This window comes from Nicotiana tomentosiformis, chromosome 7 (genome assembly GCF_000390325.3).
Source record: "Nicotiana tomentosiformis chromosome 7, ASM39032v3, whole genome shotgun sequence".
Lineage (NCBI taxonomy): Eukaryota > Viridiplantae > Streptophyta > Magnoliopsida > Solanales > Solanaceae > Nicotiana > Nicotiana tomentosiformis.
In genome coordinates, this window is record NC_090818.1 from 34338514 (window position 1) to 34359162 (window position 20649).

Here is a 20649-nt window from a genome sequence, read left to right on the forward strand (position 1 = left end):
AATTGGGAGGGTAAAGAAATAATAATCCCTTCTTCTGACGAAGATATCACCACTTGCGTGAAAGAGTTTTTAAGTATGTATACTTACCCTTTCATGTTAGGTCCCCTCGATTCTGTTATTATTGACTTCTGTCGTCAATATCAAATAACCCTAGGTTAGGTCCATCCTTCTTTTTGGCAAATCGTTATTTTGATTCGGTACTTTGTCAACAAAATTGAGGGTATGCCGTTCACCCTCGACCACATCATCCGATTGTACCATCCTTGCCTTTTTCGAGGAGGGTTAATAAAACTTCAACGTCGGGCTACCAAGGATCTGTTCTCGAGCATTGATGAGGACATGGATCGAGGCTGAATGGTCAGGTTCATTCGAGTAAGGACATCGGACCTGATTCCGACTGAAAAGATGCCTTTTCCCTAGGAGTGAAATATGAAACGTAAGTGTGATTCCGCTGTTACTTCCTCCCATTTTGCCCTTTCATTTCTTTTCTCACCGATATTCCTCTTTCTGTGATGCAACGGTTCCCTGGATGCCCGGAGCAATTCTCGATCTCAAGAACTGGGTACGAGCTTTGGCTTCGACCTCCACATACTCCGAGCGCTCATGGCGCAATTTGTTAAAGGGCCGATGGGAGGCAAAAATCACGGTAAGCCCCTTTCTCGTACCTTTCGGTAGTTCGAACGAGACGCTTTCCATATACTTTAATAAAAATTTTCCATATGTATGTGTGGGCAAAGATGCGGTTTTGAGACCCTCGTCCATCATGGAAGAGGCTTCGGCCTCTGTCCCAAAGACGGTGAAAGATAATAAGAGGAAAAGAGCCTCCGTTCCTGAAAATCCAAAACCGAAGAAGAGGACGGCTCGTAAGCCGAGCAAGAATACCATTCCTTTGACCATAGAATCAGTTATGCGTCTAAGGGATGGAGACAAAGAAGAAGAAAATGATTAGTCTGCGCTGGCGGCCCGGACGAAGAAGACCACTGATGTTCCACAGGCAACTGGATCAATGGAGGTTCATAAGGCTCCGCTTAGAACTGAGGATATATCAGTTAAGGATTCGGGCACAGTCCCCGAGTTGTTGGAGATCGAAGATGCTTCCCATCGAAGCCAATAGATGGAGGATATCTCTAAAGGGGCTCTCCTCGAATCTCTTCGAACCGAAGAGAATGCTGCAAGTGATTCACTTGGGGCAGTAGCAATCAAGGACTCGCCCACCATCACTGGTTTTTCCGCAGGGGCGATTCGGGAAGCCCAAGCTTTGGGGGCCCTCGAACTAGATAGGCCTCATGATGGAGAGGATTATTTTTGTGACCTGTTTACCGGTGTCGAGGACGTTGCCGGTACAAGTGGCGCATCAGACCTTTTTCACGGGGTGCAGCGGGCTATGAATCAGGTAAGCCTTAAATTATTTTGTTGGTATTACTTTAATGTTCTCTTTTCTTTTCTAACTTAATTTCTTCTTTTTTTGCAGGCCGAGGCAGCTCATCGACAAGCATGTTCTCGGTCCCGAGCCGAGCTACGTCGATATGAGGCTTAACTTCAACGAGTTACTGAGGAGAGGAACTCCCTTAAACTCCTCTTAGGGAAAAGGGCAGAGGAAATAAAAGACCTCCGAGTTGAGTTGGCCAAGGCTCACCAAGATCAAACCGATCTGTCCGAGCAGGTAATGATACTTTTAAAAGCCTATGGGCTTGATACCGGAATGATGGCTAATTGTTTGGTCTCATAGCTGCAGCAGAAAATCGAGATGATCGGGAAACTCCGTGAAGAAGTCGATGAGATAAGAGTGGAGTCTTTTAAGTGGAAAGAAGGAATGGACCACTTTGCTACAGAGAAAGAAACTGCTCGAGCCCAATTTTCATCGGCCGAAAACCAACTTCAGAAAATGAAGGAGAAAATCTTGGTCAAAGTAAGAAGAATAGAGGAGCTCGAGGTTTGGTTGGCCTTTGAACTTGCTAAGGCCGAATCTGACGCCGAAAACGTAAAGGCCGATGCGGATGCACTCGTGGCCGTCTATCGGGCAGATGCTGAAGCTGCCCAGTTCCAAGCAAGAGAGTCAGCCAAGACCGCCGATACTTGAGCACATTGGGTCACTGAACTTACTAAGTGCCGATCTTGGAGGGAGAACCTCGAGGAGATCCATGATCGAGGTTTCGACCTCCCTAAAGAGATAAAAAGGGCCAAAGAACTCGAAGCCGATGCTGAAACCTTGGTTTCCGATGACGACGATGATGATAATGATAATGATGGGAGTAAGAGCAGGTCTAAGAACGGGGGGGAGCCCGATAGAGAAGAGACCGCTCCTGGGGATAACCAGGAAGCTTAGTCCTTAATTTTTATGTTGTAATCAATCATGTAAAAAAAATTGTATAAATAAAAAAATATCCCTTTTTGCAGACTTGCTTCTATTTTGTTTCCTGTCTTGTGAAGATTTTATTCACGTCTTATGAATATTTTTACAAGGATTTAGGCAACTTAATTAAGTTTGGACTTAGTAGCCTTTATAACCGAGTGAGCCCTTACTCAAACTTGAAATAAGGTAGCTCATATGCTTAGTAGTCGAGTTGAGTGATTGTTTGAACATAGGCTTACTCAAACTTGAAGTTATGTAGCCCTTAGGCTTATTAGTTGGGTGAGTGATTCGAACTTGAAGTAATATATCCCGTAGGCATAATGATCGAGTGAGTGCTTGCTTGAACTTGAAATAAAAATAGCTCGTAAGTTTAGTAGTCGAGTGAATGATTCGAACTCGAAGTAACGTAGCCCATAGGCATAATGGTCGAGTGAATGCTTGCTCGAACTAGAAATAAAAGTAGCCCGTAGGTTTAGTAGTCGAGTGAATGATTCGAACTCGAAGTAATGTAGCCCATAGGCGTAATGGTCGAGTGAGTGCTTGCTTGAACTCGAAATAAAAGTAGCATGTAGGCTTAGTAGTCGAGTGAATGATTCGAACTCGAAGTAATGTAGCCCATAGGCGTAATGATCGGGTGAGTGCTTGCTAGAACTCGAAATAGAAGTAGCCTGTAGGCTTAGTAGTCGAGTGAATGATTCGAACTCGAAGTAATGTAGCCCGTAGGCGTGATGATCGAGTGAGTGCTTGCTCGAACTCAATCCTGTTTGCATAATAAATCTCGAAATAGAGGAACTTTTCTTGGATATAAGATATCGGTAAAGAAGAGAACTTTCTTTGCAAGTCATTATACATGTTTTCATGTTTTGCGTCAGGGCTCAGGCCAATTACATGAGCATGGTTCGTTTTGACCATTTGACTTTTAGAGCTTCTCCTATTGGAACTATAATGTTATGAAATAACTTTCTTGCATCAGAACTTGATATATTTGAGGGCTAATGCCCCCCAGTATTCGAGGTTGATTGTAAAGAGGCATCGGATACTGTCGAATTGTTTCTAAGTTTAGCACGCTCATTGGTTTCCACATTAAAAACCTTGCCGAAAAACCATTTGGGATAAAACTAGTCTAAGGGAAAAAGAGTGCAACGCGTGCATTCAGACCTAGGGCTTCGTGTTGAAGGATCCATCCTAGCTCCTGATCGGACTCCTGCAGGGGTTAGTTTCGAAATGTAAATGAATATGGGAGGATCGTACCTTAGCAGTAGTATCGTTTTAGGTGCGACACATTCCAATTGCTTGATAGTTGTTTGTCGTTTATAATACCGAGCTTGTATGATCCTTTTCCGACGTTTTCGAGAACCTGATACGGTACTTCCCAGTTCGGTCCTAGTTTTCCTTCGTTTGGATTTCGGGTACTAAGTCCCCAATTTTAAAATGGCGAAGCTTGGTTCTTTGATTATAGTATCTTTCGATTCGCTACTTTTGGGCGGCCAATTGGATGAGAGCAACTTCTCATTTTTCATCCGATAATTCGAGGTTAGTGTTCATAGCCTCGTTATTTGACTCTTCTGTTGTATACCAAAACCTGGCACTGGGTTCCCCAACTTCGACTGGAATCAAGGCTTTGGAGCCATATACTAAGGAGAACGGGGTCGCCCCCATACTAGATTTTGATGTTGTTCGATATGCCCAAAGAACTTCGGGTAGGATTTCTCTCCATTTTCCTTTAGCGTAGTTCGGCATCTTCTTTAGGTTTTGAATGATAGTTTTGTTTGTTGATTCGGCTTGTCCGTTCCCACTGTGGTGATACGATGTTGATAATATCCTCTTTATTTTGTGATCTTCGAGGAATTTCGTCACTTTGCTGCCAACAAATTATTTCATATTGTCACACACTATTTCGGCGAGTATCCCGAATCAACATACGATATGATCCCAGATAAAGTCTATAACCTCTTTCTCTCTTACTTTTGCGAAAGCCTGTGCTTCAACCCATTTAGAGAAATAGTCAGTCATAAATAAAATGAATTTAGCTTTACCTGGGGTCGATGGCAGAGAGCCGACGATATCCATTCCCCATTTCATGAATGGCCATGGGGATAGGACTGAGTGAAGTTGCTCTCCGGGTTGATGGATCATTGGTGCAAACCTTTGACATTTATCACATTTTCGAACAAACTCCTTTGCATCTTTGCCCATATCGATCCAATAATATCCTTCCCTGATTACTTTTCGGACTAATGAATCGGCACCGGAGTGATTCCCACAAGTACCCTCGTGCACCTTACGTAGGATGTAATCGGTGTCTCCCGAACCTAAGCATAGTGCCAATGGCCCATCGAATGTCATTCGGTATAGCATTCCGTCTGTAGTTAACGTGAATTGAGCAGCTTTGGTTCGTAGGGCCCTCGAATCTTTAGGGTCCGACGGGAGCTTTCCATTCTTTAAGTATTCAATATACTTATTTCTCCAATCCCAGGTTAAGCTCATAGAATTTATCTCGGCATGACCTTCGACCACGGATCTCATGAGTCAAACGACAGTCCCCAAGCTTAACTCACCTTCCTCGACCGATGATCCCAAATTCGCAAGTGCATCAGCCTCACTGTTTTGCTCTCGTGGAACATACTATAAAGTCCATTCTTTGAAATGGCTCAAAGTGACCTATAGTTTGTCCAAATACCTTTGCATTCTATCTTCTCGAACTTCAAAGATTTTGTTTACTTGATTTACCACTAGCAAAGAATCACACTTGGCTTCAATGACTTCTGCTCCCAATCTTTTAGCTAGCTCGAGACCTGCAATCATGGCCTCATACTCGGCCTCGTTGTTATTCAACCTGGTAGTTTTGATAGATTGCCTAATAGTGTTACCCGTGGGTGGCTTTAAAATGATGCCTAGCCCGAACCCCTTCACGTTCGAAGCCCCGTCCATAAAAAGGGTCCATACCCCCAATGACGTACCCGATTTCAATAAGAGTTCTTTTTCGACTTCGGGTACGAGGGTTGGCATGAAATCGGCCACGAAGGCTGCTAAAATTTGAGACTTGATGGTCGTACGGGGTTGATATTCGATATCGTACCCACTGAGCCCATTTGGCCAATCGGCCTGATAGTTCGGGCTTGTGCAAAATATTACGAAGCGGGTAAGTGGTTAATACACATATGGGGTGACATTGAAAGTATGGTCTTAGCTTCCTAGAGGCGCTTATCAGTGCAAGTGCCAATTCTTCTAGGTGCAGATATCTAGTTTCTGCTTCTCCTAAGGTCCGACTTATATAATAAATGGGAAATTGCGTACCTTGCTCTTCTCGAACTAGGACACCGCTTACCACGATCTCTGACACTGCCAAGTACAAGCAAAGTTTTTTGTCTATTTTTGGAGTATGAGGTAGTGGTGGGCTCGATAGATATCGTTTTAATTCCTCTAATGCCTGTTGGCATTCCGGGGTCCAAGCGAAATCATTCTTCTTTTTGAGTAGAGAGAAAAATTTGTGACTTTGATCTGACGATCTCGAAATGAATCGGCCCAAAGCTGCAATCTGTCCCGTTAGCCTCTGTACGGATTTCACGCTGTCCACGATGGTGATGTCTTCGATGGCCTTGATTTTATCGGGGTTAATCTCGATCCCCCGATTTGACACCATGAAGCCGAGGAACTTGTCCGAACTGACCCCGAAAGCACGTTTCTCGGGGTTGAACTTCATGTTGTATTTTCTTAAATTCTCGAATGTTTCCTGCAAATGGGTCAAATGGTCCTCTCCGCGCAGGGACTTAACTAGCATGTCATCAATATAAACTTCCATCGAATTAACTATTTATTCTTCGAACATTTTATTTACTAGATGTTGGTAAGTAGCTACTGCATTTTTTAGCCCTAAAGGGTATCACATTATAACAATATGTTTCATATTTGGTGACAAATGAAGTCTTTTCCTGGTTTTCCGGGTTCATCTGGATTTGATTATACCCGGAATAGGCATCGAGAAAAGTAAGGATCTCGTGGCCGGCCGTGGCATCGATCATGCGATCGATGTTGGGCAGCGAAAGGAATATTTGGGGCATGCTTTGTTCAAATCCTTATAATCTACACACATTCTAAGTTTGTGCCCTTTTAGGCACTACAACTACATTGGCTAATCATTCGGGATATTTCACCTCCCGAATGGACCCTATCTTGAGAAGTTTGGTTACTTCGTCCTTTATGAATGCGTGTTTAACCTCAGACTGGGGTCTTCTCTTTTTCTTCACCGGTCTAAACCTAGGGTCCAAGATTAGCTGATGCATCGTTATGTCCGATGAGATCCCTGTTATATCTAAATGGGACCAAGCAAAGCAATCAATGTTATAGATAAGAAATTGAATAAGTTTTTTCCTGAGTTCGAGGGTCAACCCCGTTCCCAGGTATACCTTCCGTTCGGGCCAGTGCTCGATTAGTGTGACTTGCTCCAATTCCTCAATCGTTGATTTGGTAGCGTCGGAATCATCGGGAATCACGAAGGATCGAGGAATCCTCTGATCATCATCTTCTTCGATCTTCTGATTATCTGGTCGGGTTAAAGCCGATGTCTGTGATTGCTATTTGGTATCTCGTTCCACTTTTGAGCCCGATCCCTTTACTGGCGAAGGCGAGGATATTGGATTCCCTTCCTCGACGGCGAACATTTCTCTTGCGGCCGGTTGTTCTCCGTACACTATTTTGACTCCTCCCGATGTTGGGAATTTAAGGACCTGGTGTAGGGTCGAAGGTACAACTCTCATGTTGTGGATCCATGGCCTTCCAAAAAGGGCGTTGTACCTCATGTCGCCTTCGATTACGTGGAACTTTGTTTCTTGGATGGTCCCAGCCACGTTTGTCGGTAGAACTATCTCACCTTTGGTGGTTTTACATGCCGTATTGAATCCGTTTAGAACCAGGGTTACAGGTACGACCTGGTCCTGTAAACCGAGTTGTTCTATGACCTTCAATCTAATGATGTTGGCCGAGCTACCTGGATCAATTAGCACACGCTTAAATTTAGTTTTATTCATAAGTACGGATATTACCAGTGCATCTTTATGAGGTTGTATGACTCCTTCTGCATCTTCATCATTGAAGGACAAAGTTCCTATGGGTGTGTACTCCTGAGTTCGAGACCGCTTTTCTCTCACAATCGATGTCTTAGTGCGTTTAAGCACCGGTCCCTGACGGGTATCGGTGCCGCCGACGATCATGTGAATAACGTATTGTGGTTCTTCTTGTTCGCTTTGGTTGCCGAAATTCCTATTTTTAAAATGGTTCTTTGCCCTATCGCTCAAAAATTCTCGAAGGTGACCTTTGTTGAATAACCGGGCTACATCCTCTATTAGTTGCCCGCAATCTTCCATTCTGTGGCAATAAGTGCCATGATATTCGCACATTTGATTGGGATTCCTCTGGGAAGGATCGGTCTGCATGGGTCGAGGCCATTTAGTGTCTTTGATGCGTCCGATAGCCGAAATGATGGCGGATGCATCGATGCTGAAGTTGTACTCCGATAACCGAGGCGCTTCCTTAGGTCCGAGAGGCCTTTCGAACTTACCTCTTTTCATCATCCCTCGTGATCCTTGACCTCGATCACTTCTTTTGTTATTTTTTCCGGGGTTATGTCTCGATTCACCGATTCTGTGATCCGTTATACGGTCGGTATCTATCCTTGATCGGTTCTTGTTCTCGATTAATATCCCTTCGAGCAGCGGGTTCTGACCCCAACTGATCATCTTCGACCCTAATTTTTGATTGGTACCGATTATGCACGTCGGCCCACGTAATGGCTGGGTATTCGATCAGATTATGCTTCAACCTCCTTGAAGCCGTCGAATTTCGTTCGTTCAAACCTTGAGTGAAAGCCTGAACAACCCAATCATCTGTGACTAGTGGCAGATCCATTCGTTCCATTTGAAAACGAGATATGAACTCCCTTAGCATCTCGTTATCCTTTTGTCTTACCTTGAAGAGGTCCGATTTCCTTGTTGCGACTTTTATGGCGCCGGCATGTGCTTTCACAAAAGAATCTGCTAACATGGCGAACGAGTCAATGGAATTTGGTAGTAGGTTGTGATACCAAATCATTACTCCCTTCGAGAGGCTCTCCGAATTTTTTTAACAACACAGATTCGATTTCATCATCTTCTAAATCATTGCCTTTGATGGCACATGTGTAAGAAGTGACGTGCTCGTTGAGGTCGGTCGGTCATTTGGTTATATTTGGGAATCTCGGACATACGGAATTTTTTGGGGATTGGTTTTGGGGCTGCGCTCGAGGGAAAAGGTTTTTGCACAAATTGTTTTGAATCAAACCCTTTTATCATTAGTGGAGCTCCTGGGATCTGATCGACCCTGGAGTTATATGTTTCTACTTTTTTATCGTTGGCTTCGAGTCGCTTTGTGAGCTCCTCGAGTAATTTAGCAATTTCAGGAGTAGTCCCCGATTCTTGCTCGTTTGACTTCACTATGGCTGGCTTCATTCTGCGGGTGATTTCTCGAGGTGGATTGGGCTCCGGCCTGCTCTGTAGCTGGGTTTGGCTCTGCAACTGAGCTATTGCCGCCTGTTGAGCTTGCAACATTTCAAAAATCATACGCAAGCTGACGCCGTTTTCCTCGATGTTATGGGTATCTCGAGCTGCAGATCAAGTGCCACCATGAATGCTATTTTCGGGTTCAGAATGTAGGTTCGCCTCAATGGACACATGCAAATTGATATCTATCGGCACTTCGATTCTAGCTCCGACGGCATTGACAAGCGGTCTTTCGGTACTAGGTGTCAAGTTATTCTTCTCATCTTGAAGACCGGCTTCGTTGTCGATTGGTGAGGCCATTGATTGGTAGTTAGTCGTTGCTAATCCGAAATCCAAAATATTTTCGGAAACAAGCGCAAAACACAACGGTGTGTTTTTGCAGATTTGTATCAAATAACCACTGTTATCCATTTGATTGGTAGTTAGTCGTTGCTAATCCGAAATCTCGTTATCCTTTTAGTCGTTGTTGTTTACCCGAAAAACGGATAGAGTTGTATTTGTACGTAATTCTAAGGATATATGATATAACTTAATACAAATCATAGGGACAAATAGAAATATCGAATATGGATTGTAAAGAATGCGATATAAACAAGGTAGAAAATAATTTTTAGGACTCAGCACAATGGATCAATTAATGAAGCTTAAAAGAACAATTTTTGAGTATGGAAGAATATGGTGCTTGAATTACAATATAAGTAAAAACTTGGTCCTTACAGAAATAATAACCATGCCCTTTATAGTAGAGGGACCTTACTTTAGATATAATTAAAAATACATAGTGGGAGGCTCATGATAAATCAGTTTTTCAATAATTCCTGTCAAGATTCTCTCCTCTAGTGGGATTGCAACGGCTCTTGTCTATGAGCTCTTGACTTGAGCCCGATTCTCACTTGGATCCTTGAATTGATTCGGGGTCAATGTTGGTCGGTCTCTGAATCATAAGCTCGATAACTTTACTTTGCATCATAGTTCGACTTGGATTCTAGCTTGATAATAATATCGAGCTCGACATTGATCGGTACCTCAGGGCTCGAAGCTTGTTTATACCATCTTCGGAACCCATCTCGAAGTCTTACTTCGATCCATTATGTTTTGACCTCGATCAATCATACGAAGGCCGAAATCTATTTCGACCGTATACATATTTATTATTTATCGTGAATGGGGGAATCATTACACATAGTATGCCCGATGAGCGTATTTTTTTGTTTTATGCCCCGTAACTCTTCCTCAGCCAGGCTTAGGCAGAATAGCAGAGCAAGTATTAGTAGCATAACAAAAAAGCAACCTATTTTGCCTCGCTCAAAATTGACTGGTTAAATATTTTCATCGTTGAATTTTTTTGATTGTTTCATGACATGTTTACTTGCATCTACGTAATTGTGTTTCCTGTTGGAGCAAATTGCAGGACCTGCAAGGACAATGCATCTCTGCCCAATACTGCGGAGGGAGTTAAAAGAGATGTTCTGAAAATTACGGTCTATATCTAGACCACTATCTTTATTTCCTTTATAATCTATACAACTATGCCACTTAGGAGTTAAGGTCTAACGGCGCTAGACAATGAGATTATATTGCACTCAGCTGTCTCTGGCTCTCTGCTACATCGTCCATCCTTTTATATATATTTTATAAAATTCAATCATTCAATTTTCATATTTTGTGTCATTTCTGTTTTTGCAAAATTTATCATAGTAGTATTGCAGTGATACAATATTCAACAAAATAAAAGAAATTTTCAATATTCATAAGAGTTACCCAGAAATATACTATGTCTTAAGGAAAAGAGATCTAGAACATAATTGTATTATTGTACCTTTGTTTGGCTATTCGTACATTGCAACAAATGATTCGTGTTAATTTCATGATCTTGGTATTCATGTCTAGTGTTGATTAGGTATTAATGTCTACACATTTATGTTACTTATCAACAATAAAAAGTTTTTTCTGTATTTTTTTCTCTTTAAAGTAAATTTATAATTTGTTATTTATTATTTTACGTACGCGAGTAAGTTCACTAGTCTATATATATATATATATATATATTAGAAGGCCCTAAGCTCGGTGATGTGGCACTCTCAATAAACAGCAATTGAATTTTCCAGGCTCCATGTTTTTTCCGGCAATTTCAAACTGAAATTACAAAAAATAAAATAAAAACGCTTCGCATATTCTTCGGGCACCGCTTCTTCGCATCAAACAAACCTCATCTAAACTTTCAACTGCGCTTCCACTTTCCCTTCTTCCCGCGCCGCTTCTTCCTACCAAACAAACCCTCTTTAAATTTTCAATTCCGTTTCCCCTGCTCCAATTTACCCAGACCTAACAAACCCTTCTTTAAATTTACAATTCCCTTTCCCCTATTCAAATTCCCCCAGCCCTCTTAATTAGTGAATTAATTTCTATCAACTCAACTACATCTCCCTTCTTTGCCTTATTTCTGATTTGCAAGTGTTCTATCTATTCCGACAAAAAAGTTTATTTCCTTCGACGCCAATGAAGACATCTGAAGAACACCGCCCCCCAAACTGTTTCAGAGAAAAGTGATATTCGCTCCATAATTCCCGGTCTGTAATCCTTTTACAGTTATTTATCATTTATGCATTATTCTTACATATTTGCCTCTTACTAACTTCTATGGAACCTAATCTAATTGTATAGGTCTGGGCAAACAAGGATGTGAAAACACACACAAATAAGATTGAGGAACAGTCCGAACCTTCTTCGCATTTATGTTTTCCCTAAGAAATTATAACGTCACTATTCTTTGATACTATAATTTCTCCCCTAATCAAAAATTAAGGATGTAAAGAATATAACCAATCGTTGTTTACTCTTCCTCCTATTTCATTCACGCCACATCAAATCCCATCTTTTACTCCTAAATGTTCTGATGTATTTCTACCTTCCTTTTTGGATGCAAGCAATAATGAACACTCAACACTTAAACACAACTTTTGCTATCTTAGTGGTTGCTCAGAAGATCTTTATTCAATTGTTCTGTTTTAATACCTTTTGTTCGTCGTATGATACCACTGAATGTCATATTGGAATCCTTCTCATCATTCTGAACTGGACGAAAAATTATAATATATCATTTTTGTTCTTACTACTAAATCTCATCACATGATTCAGAGGCATATGATAATGTTGCTTTTCCACTTGGTAATATATGTCAGCTTCATCGGGACTGTATTGACTCATCAATCCAGGTTTTTCCTTTTCAAAATCCCTAACTTTTATTTTTAATGCATTCATGTGCCTTTAGGACACATATATATTTAGGGTCTGCTTAAATTTATGCATAAAATAGTATGGAACCTGCAATTATTTTTTGCTCATCAACCAGAAGAATTCTTATATCTATGGACAAAATCTATATCTACAAATGTTGTTTATATATAATTTAGTGTTATGGATTTTAGACTCTATTAGATTCTTATTATAGCCTTGGATTTTGGTATTGCATATTAGTTCAACTTCCTGTTACTTCTCTTCCTTCAAAACTCATTCATTCGAAAACAATATCTATAAAAAAGTTTGGTGATATGATGTGTAGATTATATTAGATATTCACCGTCACCGTATAAATTACTATTGGATAGTTGTTCAACTTCCTCCTCTGTTAGTAATTTCTACTTTATACTTTTAAAGCTTCCCACGTAACTACCCGAGTTACTGGAACATTGTAAGTTCAAACCACATTTTGCTCATTTTGGATCTACATTTGAGTGTTTATTGCTCATCATGTTGTTAATTACTTGACTTAATTACCTTATGACTAAATAGGATATCTTTCTCCATAATACGCCAATGGTGGACATTTAACTCGGAAATCAGATATTTATAGGTTCAGAGTTTTATTGCTAGAAATAGCCTAGACAAACCAAAATCCGCAATTTTGGGTGTAAAATTCTGATCAACAAGTATATCGTTGGCATTAGTATCTCTGCATACAATGTGGGGATTCACTTCTTCATGTAGATATGAAAGTCCCTTTGCTATTCCTTTTGAATTTCTCTCCTAACTGCCCATGTAAATTTACTTCTGTATTGCTCTTCCCGTGCTTGTCAAAACAATCAATTTAGGCCATCTCATTGTGATAGGAATCTTCCAAAAATTAAATATGAGAGATATATTAAAGAATGTGTTTTAAGTTATGTATACTATTAGCGTAACAAATTTCACACTACCGAATCTTTTACGCTGACAGTATATAAAACTGAAACTGTTTTAAAAAAATATAACCTATCAAAGATTGTGTTAGACTATTGTTTTCCCTGTAATCATAGACTAAGAGTCTGTTGGTCAATATCCTATGAGGGTGACAAGATTTTCATGTCTAATATCAGACAATGCAGCTATAAATTCCCTTTCACCTCACATTGTTTCTAATTCAATTGATAGAACCTTTACAGCCACACTGCTTCCATCTTCAACCCGACTCTTTTCAAGAAAAAAACCCAATGAACATTGGAAACGAATGCAGTCGGGAAAAAATAGCCATCCCCCTCTCCCCCAAATCCATGGTTATAGTTGGAGTCGGTTATATGAATCCTCCATATTCATGTCATTTCATTTATGCCTTCAGCTAACATATATTTTTAGAGTCTGCTGAAATTCATACATAAAATTGTATGGAACCTGCAATTATTTTTCGCTCATCAAACGGAAGAATGCTGATATCCATAGACAAAATCTATATCTACAAATGTTGTTTATATATAATTTAGTATTATGGAGTTTAGACTCTATTAGATTCTTATTATAGGCTTGGATTTTGGTATTGCATAGTAGTTTAACTTCCTGTTACTTCTCTTCCTTCAAAACTCACGCATTCGAAAATGCTATCTATACAATTTGTTAGTGTTATGGAGTTTAGACTATTCGATTCTTATTATAGGCTTGGATTTTGGTATTGCATAGTAGTTCAACTTCCTGTTACTTTTCTTCCTTCAAAACTCACGCATTCGAAAACACAATCTATAAAATTTGAAAAAAATTGATAATATGATGTTTAGACTATATTAGATATTCACCGTAACCGTATAAATTACTATTGGATAGTCATTCAACTTCCTTCTCTGTTAGAATTTCTACTTTACACTTTTATGTTCTACTTTAAGCAATATATGCATTAAACATAGAAACTGATATTCTTCCATTAAACCAGCAATTATTGATTTCCTACCTTCTTTCTGTAGAATTAAATCTTTTCCTTTCTATTGGTTTCCTTTTCTTTTGACATATGCAAAACCTGGTTCACAATATGTGATTTTCCCTCAATTATGCTGTTAAAAACTTGATTTTTTCATGCTCTACTCTTTTGTGTACAGCTTTAAGATCAACATATGCATTTAACACAACAGTTGAAGCGTAATGATCCGAAAAATACTTTTAGTTCCAGCAATATTAGACCTATCAGGAAATCTATTTTACCGATTTTCTCATCTCTTGCCATTTTGTCGTATGTAAGCGTTCTTTGTCTTCCATCAAAAGGCACGCCCTCTCTTTACTCCTTCAAAGGCCACGCCTCTTCTTCTACATCTTAATTTAAACCAAACGTTGACTATTGTTCCTTTTATTTCCTACACCCCACAATAAATCCCATCTTTCTTCCTTGATTATTTTTTACTCTGCTCTATGATGTGTTCGTTAGCTATCTCTGTTACGGATAATACCGAAGTATTTATTTATACTCTTAAATTGATGTGTGAACCCCATAATAAATTCCATCTTTCTTCCTTTAATTATTTTTACCCTGCTCTATGATGTGTTTGTTAGCTATCTCTCTTACGGATAATGATGATAAGCTTTTTTAATTACTAACCACATAAAACACCTCAATTTAACAGGTGCCTTAGAGTTCCAGATTTGTTTCCATGTCCATGAGTAGGTTAGTTAGCATCTTTAGGATATAGAGTAGTATCATCTTACTGTGTAGATGACATTTCCCTTCCTTTTCCATATCATTTAATCTTCTCTATTACTGTAACCTTGGAGTGAGGAGAGGATGATATAAAACTCTAAAATTCTATCCAGTTCCCAGTCATTTAAATTCCTTTTGAATATGATACTCCAAGAATTACCTTTCCTGTTGCATGCAACTGTGAGATAAATATCCTTTGCAAGTAATAAAGAGTACTGGAAACTTATTCCCTGAGAGGTGAATGGCCCAGCCAATTGTCCTACCAGAAAGAGACCTTTCTTCCATTGCCAATGAAAATTTTAATTTTGTGCAAGCCTCTTTTTTGTCTCACAACTTTGTAGTCCCAGAATTTTGTGGATCCAAATGTGCAAGATATATGTGAGATAAAAAGAGGTCTCACACAACTAATGATAGTTGTGCAATAAAAAAAACTTGATTTTTTCATGCTCTACTCTTTTGTGTTCAGCTTTAAGATCGACATATGCATTTAACACAACAGTTGAAGCCTAATGATCCGAAAAATACTTTTAGTTCTAGCAATATTAGACCTATCAGGAAATCTATTTTACCAATTTTCTCATATCTTGTCATTTTGTCGTATGTAAGCGTTCTTTGTCTTCCATCAAAAGGCACACCCTCCCTTTACTCCTTCAAAGGCCACACCTCTTCTTCTTCATCTTAATTTAAACCAAACGTTGACCACTGTTCCTCTTATTTTCTACACCCCACAATAAATCCCATCTTTCTTCCTTGATTATTTTTTACTCTGCTCTATGATATGTTCGTTAGCTATCTCTCTTACGGATAATGCCGAAGTATTTATTTATACTCTTAAATTGATGTGTGAACCCCACAATAAATCCCATCTTTCTTCCTTTAATTATTTTTTACCCTGTTCTATGATGTGTTCATTAGCTATCTCTCTTACGGATAATGCCAAAGTGGTTATTTATATTCTTAAATTGATGTGTGAATATAGAAAACTATAATACTGGTGTTCATAAGATTAGCAAAACCTTATACTTCTTCAATTCCAGTAGCACTTGCGAACTAATTTTTTCTCATCTTTTGTTTGTACCAACTGTAATCCCATCCGGATCCTTTAACCATGAATCCCAAATTGTGGTATTGTTGTAAATTGAAATGATCAGGTGAATATATGCTTTTCCTTGGCAATATTTTAAAGACTTTTTCCTGCTCTATTCAAATGTGTTGTGCTTGAAGATCGACATATGCATTAAACTTATGGTTTTTTCTGTGCTTATTGGATTGATTTTGCTTAGTCTTTATAAGCTTCCATTTGTTCCACGCATTTTCACTCACAAACTTCTTTTCCTACATGACCTTAGCAACCGGAGAACTCGACATCCCTTCACTTTCGGGCAATGAAATCACTGTCTCCTCGTCATTAAATGAGTCAAGTTCAGATTTTGACTCGATAACCTTTTTCGCCTTGCCCTTTCCCTTCACCTCAGCTACTTTCCACTTCTTAGCCGGTGGTGGCTTCGAAGATCCCTCTCTAATTTGGAGCGGAATCTCTCTTGGCCTAGACGGTCGTGATTGACGTGCCCTTATCTTTGTTTGTGCAGGCTGCTCAGTGCTCAGATTGGTGGCCTCAGTGTCCACCGCGGAAGTTCCAGTCTTTTCCTTATCATGCTTAGACTTTGTTCGTGCCTCTGTATTACAGGTTCTGCTAAAGAATATGAAGTTTTCACATATTTGAGTTATAGGGAAATCTCACAAATGCGGATTGAATATTTTATAAATAAACAAGTACAACTGAGAGCTGACATATATAAAGGAGTTTTACCAGATCATTCATGCAAAGAATGAGTTCAAATATATTTCTGTATGTAAAAATTTTCTATATGTTATTGTCTTTGTGACTTTTGAATCCAACAATGACTCCGGATATATTTATATATACAAAGATATTACATATGTTATTACATTTATGTATTTTGAATTAGATTGTTGCAGATAATTATATTGTTGAGGTAGGATTTTATTTGTTTCAATAGGTTTCCACAATTAACATTACGTTTATCACAGTTACAAGTACACCTGAATCTGTTTCCATATATTTGAGGTTGCGGATTAAATATTTTAAAGTTAAACAAGTTAGAACTGATACCTGACATATTTATAGGAGGTTACTAGATAATTCATGCAAAGAATGACTAGAATATATTTATTATATCATTTTTAAGCGCTAGAAATTAACGTTAACCAACAAATTTCTGATGCAACACCCATTGATTGTTTGATCTCATTTTCCGCATATGCTGAAAGATTGACATAAAGGGAAAAAATTGAAGTGCAAAAGAAGTTGACAATTAAAGGTACAATTTTAACTCTCCACCCCCAGCATATGAAGATTTTCACTTCTACCGACCTTCCCCGTGTGCCATCTCTATCATGATTCCCAGAAAACTGTAGATGGCTAACTTTTCGGTATTATGTAGTTGTCAACGGACAACCTATCTTTCTTACCTTCGGTGGTTTATTGCTATTTATTTCTATAAAAAATACAAATTATAATCAACTATAAAAGAGTTGGAATACTGATACCATATTTTCATTGGGAATAGTTGGATGATATACTTAATTCTTTGCAGTGAGATGACGATTTTGTAAACTTTTATATTTACTTTTACAATGGTGTGAAGGAACGAGGATTCATTTACAATTAAAAATATTACATCGGAAGCTTCAAAGATTACATGGGAAAGTGGATTGCCAATGTGATATGACAGCTCTCTATGACCATCAATTGAATATATCTTTTATCTCCAATTTTTTTTAAATCTTACCATTCATTCTTATAATTCACTATATTTAACACCCCACAACATCTCTAATCTCTTGTATCTAATCTCTTATCTCTATCTGTAATAATTAATAAATAAAAGCCCAACCAGATTGCCTAATGAGCCCCAAATATCCGTTTGTCTTAAAAAGCCCAACTATATCCGTTTGGTTGTCGCTATGAAACGGTTCCTTCATATATTCATATACGGAAAGTTAAACGACATAACGATGCCCTCTTCATCCTCATGTGCAAAACCTGCCTCCGTTATAGTGGCTTTTCTAAAGGGTTGTAACTTTCCAATTAACCGTTGCCATCGTTTAAATTTGTTAACCGAATCCTTTATATAAAAGCCACGCACACCATTGTCCTTAAACAATTTCTGCTATCCTTCTTAAACTCATCCTAAAACTGTTATATACAATATGGCGTATTCTCTTCTTACAGAATTGAATAGTACTAGAGACGATTGGACCGTGAGGGTTAGAGTTTGCCGGAAATGGAATTCTATTAATTTCAAGAGAAACAGAGAACTAATGAGTACAGACATGATCCTTATAGATGAAGAGGTAGTACATGTGTCTTACTCTTTTTTAATTAATATGCATTTGTAATTATTAATTTTGAAAACACTAACTGTTTTTCCTCCACCAGGAAACTTTGATACATGCTACAATCAACAAGAATTTAGTAAATAAGTACAAGAATTTGCTCAGTGAAGGATCAGTCTATGTTATTAAGAACTTCAAAGTTAGTGAGGCTTCTGGTGTATATAGACCAGTGACAAGTACTTTTAAAATTTCTTTCTTCCTGACAACTGCACTCCAGGAACTACGAGAAGGTATTGTTAGTATTCCTATAAATGGATTCCAGTTTATAAAACCCGACATGATCGACTCAAGGCTGAACAATAACACCGTGCTATCAGGTATACTGATTACGATTAATGTTTGCTGCTATATTTTCCGCAATAGCAATGTAATTATGAAATGACTACTTCTTTCAATTTGATATTGTAGATGTGGTTGGTTGTTTAGCTGCCATCGGTGACATGGAGAGTGTTGGAAGCAAGTGGAAAAAAAGGGACATCCAAGTTATAACTGATTAGTAAGCCACTTATCTTATTTTAAGTTCCTTTAGTTCGTTAACTTCCTAAAACCAGATTTATTGTGTGTACTTTTATTTTGTTATCCAAGTTGTTTATCCATATATCTTTAGATTACATATTAGATGGATCATATGGATTGTTACTCAATTAAATTTTGTTTCATCTTTTTCCCTGTATAGTTCTGCAAAATCAAAAATAACTTTGTGGGAAGAATTTGGAGAGAAGTTCGAACCATTTCTATACAACGACTCTGGCCCATACGTTGTCATAGTTACTTCTACAGCAGTTAAACAATTCCGTGGTAATTTTTTCCGTTTACTGTTCATTGCTATGTAATTTATTATTGATATTCTGAATTTATATTAAAGTTTGTTTTAAAATTGCATTCGCTATTAACAGGTGAGGTTACTTTCGCCACGACATATGCAAGCAAAATATATGTAAATCTAGAAATAGATTATATAACAACTTTGATTCAAAAGTTTGGTGCCACATTTCTTGGTGTACAAACTATCGGGAGCTCTAATGTCAATAACATTCCCATTGAGGAAGAGATGTTTATGAACAGGATGAACATTACTGAGTTGTTGGAGTCCGACTGGAGCGCCGATATACATGTTATTTCCCTATTTCTACTTCTTTGTAATTAAAATTCCAATTCTTCAAGATGCTTCTACTAATTAGAGTTTTTTATATGCTAGAAATACATTGTTACTGTGAGGGGCAACATTACAGAAATAGATAATTATTTTGATTGGTACTACATTTCATGCAACTCGTATTCGAAGAAGATTGTACCTTCAAATGGTGTCTATACATGTCACTTTTGTGCGAAAGAATGCAAGTTTCCTTTGGTGAAGTAAGGAAGCAACTAACAATGTAAATTTGATTATACTGTCGTTTATTTTAACTGATTGTATAATCATAGGTACAAAATACACGTCAAAGTAAATGACAAAACTGGAAAGACTACTCTGGTTCTATTTAATGCTGTAGCGGAGAAGCTCCTTGATACATCCGCCCACAAGTTGTTCAATAGGCTGTCATTGGAAAGCAATAATGTACCTCCACAAATCCAAAGCCTTTGCGGCAAGGAATTTATTTTCAAGCTACGATTAAACAATTACAATCTTAAAGAGGGGCTTGAAAATTATACGGTATCCAAGTTGTTCATTCCAGATGAGAATCTGGAATTGCAATACACAACAAGGAAAGAACAAAAGGTATTGTGATATAGATTATTTTAAATGGTAATCCAGATGTATATGTACATTGAAAGTATGCTTTATTTTTGTTTGTTATGCAGGGGAAAAAGAAGGTTGAGGATAACATTGAAACAAACGTTTTGTCGAAGGAAAGGTAAATTTCTTTACTGTTTTATTTAGCAAACTTTCAACTACAAAAGAAATTAGCATATTTAATAGATATGTAAATTATATTTCTTCTGAAAACTATTCAGGAATCTACTAATGTCTCTTTGGAGGACTTTGAAGACTCTCTAGAAGATCCACATGTCAATGACGGTGTTAACTGTAGGGGGAGAAGAACTTCATTAAGAAAGATTAGAAAGAGAAGAAACCTAATCATAAATGACGATGAAGTTATCGAGCAAACAACCAAAAAAAGCAAAAAGTAGAGTGTTTATTTGTTGGTTTTAGAACTTTTGATGTTGTTTAAGAGTAGGCAAAATTATTGTATCCTTTTGTGCTTTTCAGTATTAATGTAGAAATTGATCTATTGTTGCAGTTGTTTTTTGCTTAACTTATTGATGTAAACGTGTTTCAGAATAGTATTGTCTCCATGTTATGTCATTGTTCGAATTTAACTTTTAATATATGATCTTTTTTTCCCATATTGTTGTTATTACAAAACTGCATGAGAATCTAACCTTACATCATGAAATAACCACTGAGA

At 38.3% G+C, this 20649-nt stretch overlaps 2 protein-coding genes across 4 annotated transcripts in view; one reads left to right on the forward strand and one right to left on the reverse strand.

Moving 5' to 3' along the window:
• The window catches only part of LOC104097776 (uncharacterized), a 121538-nt gene that overhangs the window by 15126 nt on the left and 85763 nt on the right, over positions 1-20649 (reverse strand). The gene's annotated exons all lie outside the window — the stretch shown is intronic.
• LOC104100691 (replication protein A 70 kDa DNA-binding subunit B-like) lies at positions 11066-20587 on the forward strand. Of its 3 annotated transcripts, XM_070181434.1 has the most exons (12): positions 11066-11456; positions 11551-12101; positions 16408-16505; positions 18075-18196; positions 18282-18555; positions 18647-18734; positions 18915-19036; positions 19135-19352; positions 19437-19594; positions 19664-19958; positions 20042-20094; positions 20195-20587. In XM_070181434.1, exons 2-12 carry the CDS (start codon positions 12016-12018, stop codon positions 20235-20237), a joined length of 1557 nt encoding a protein of 518 aa, XP_070037535.1. In that variant the 5' UTR covers positions 11066-11456; positions 11551-12015; the 3' UTR covers positions 20238-20587. The 3 variants fall into 3 exon arrangements, with proteins under 3 accessions (XP_070037535.1, XP_070037537.1, XP_070037536.1); XM_070181436.1 differs by lacking the exons at positions 11066-11456; positions 11551-12101 and adding an exon at positions 12462-15633; XM_070181435.1 differs by lacking the exons at positions 11066-11456; positions 11551-12101 and adding an exon at positions 15640-15969.

Coding starts and splice junctions, on each gene's coding strand:
- LOC104100691 (XM_070181434.1), top strand. CDS start 12,016: ATGATTCAGAGGCATATGATAATGTTGCTTTTCCACTTGGTAATATAT. Junction 16,506..18,074: donor TTCGTGCCTCTGTATTACAG/GTTCTGCTAAAG, acceptor CTCTTCTTACAG/AATTGAATAGTACTAGAGAC. Junction 18,735..18,914: donor ATCCAAGTTATAACTGATTA/GTAAGCCACTTA, acceptor TTCCCTGTATAG/TTCTGCAAAATCAAAAATAA.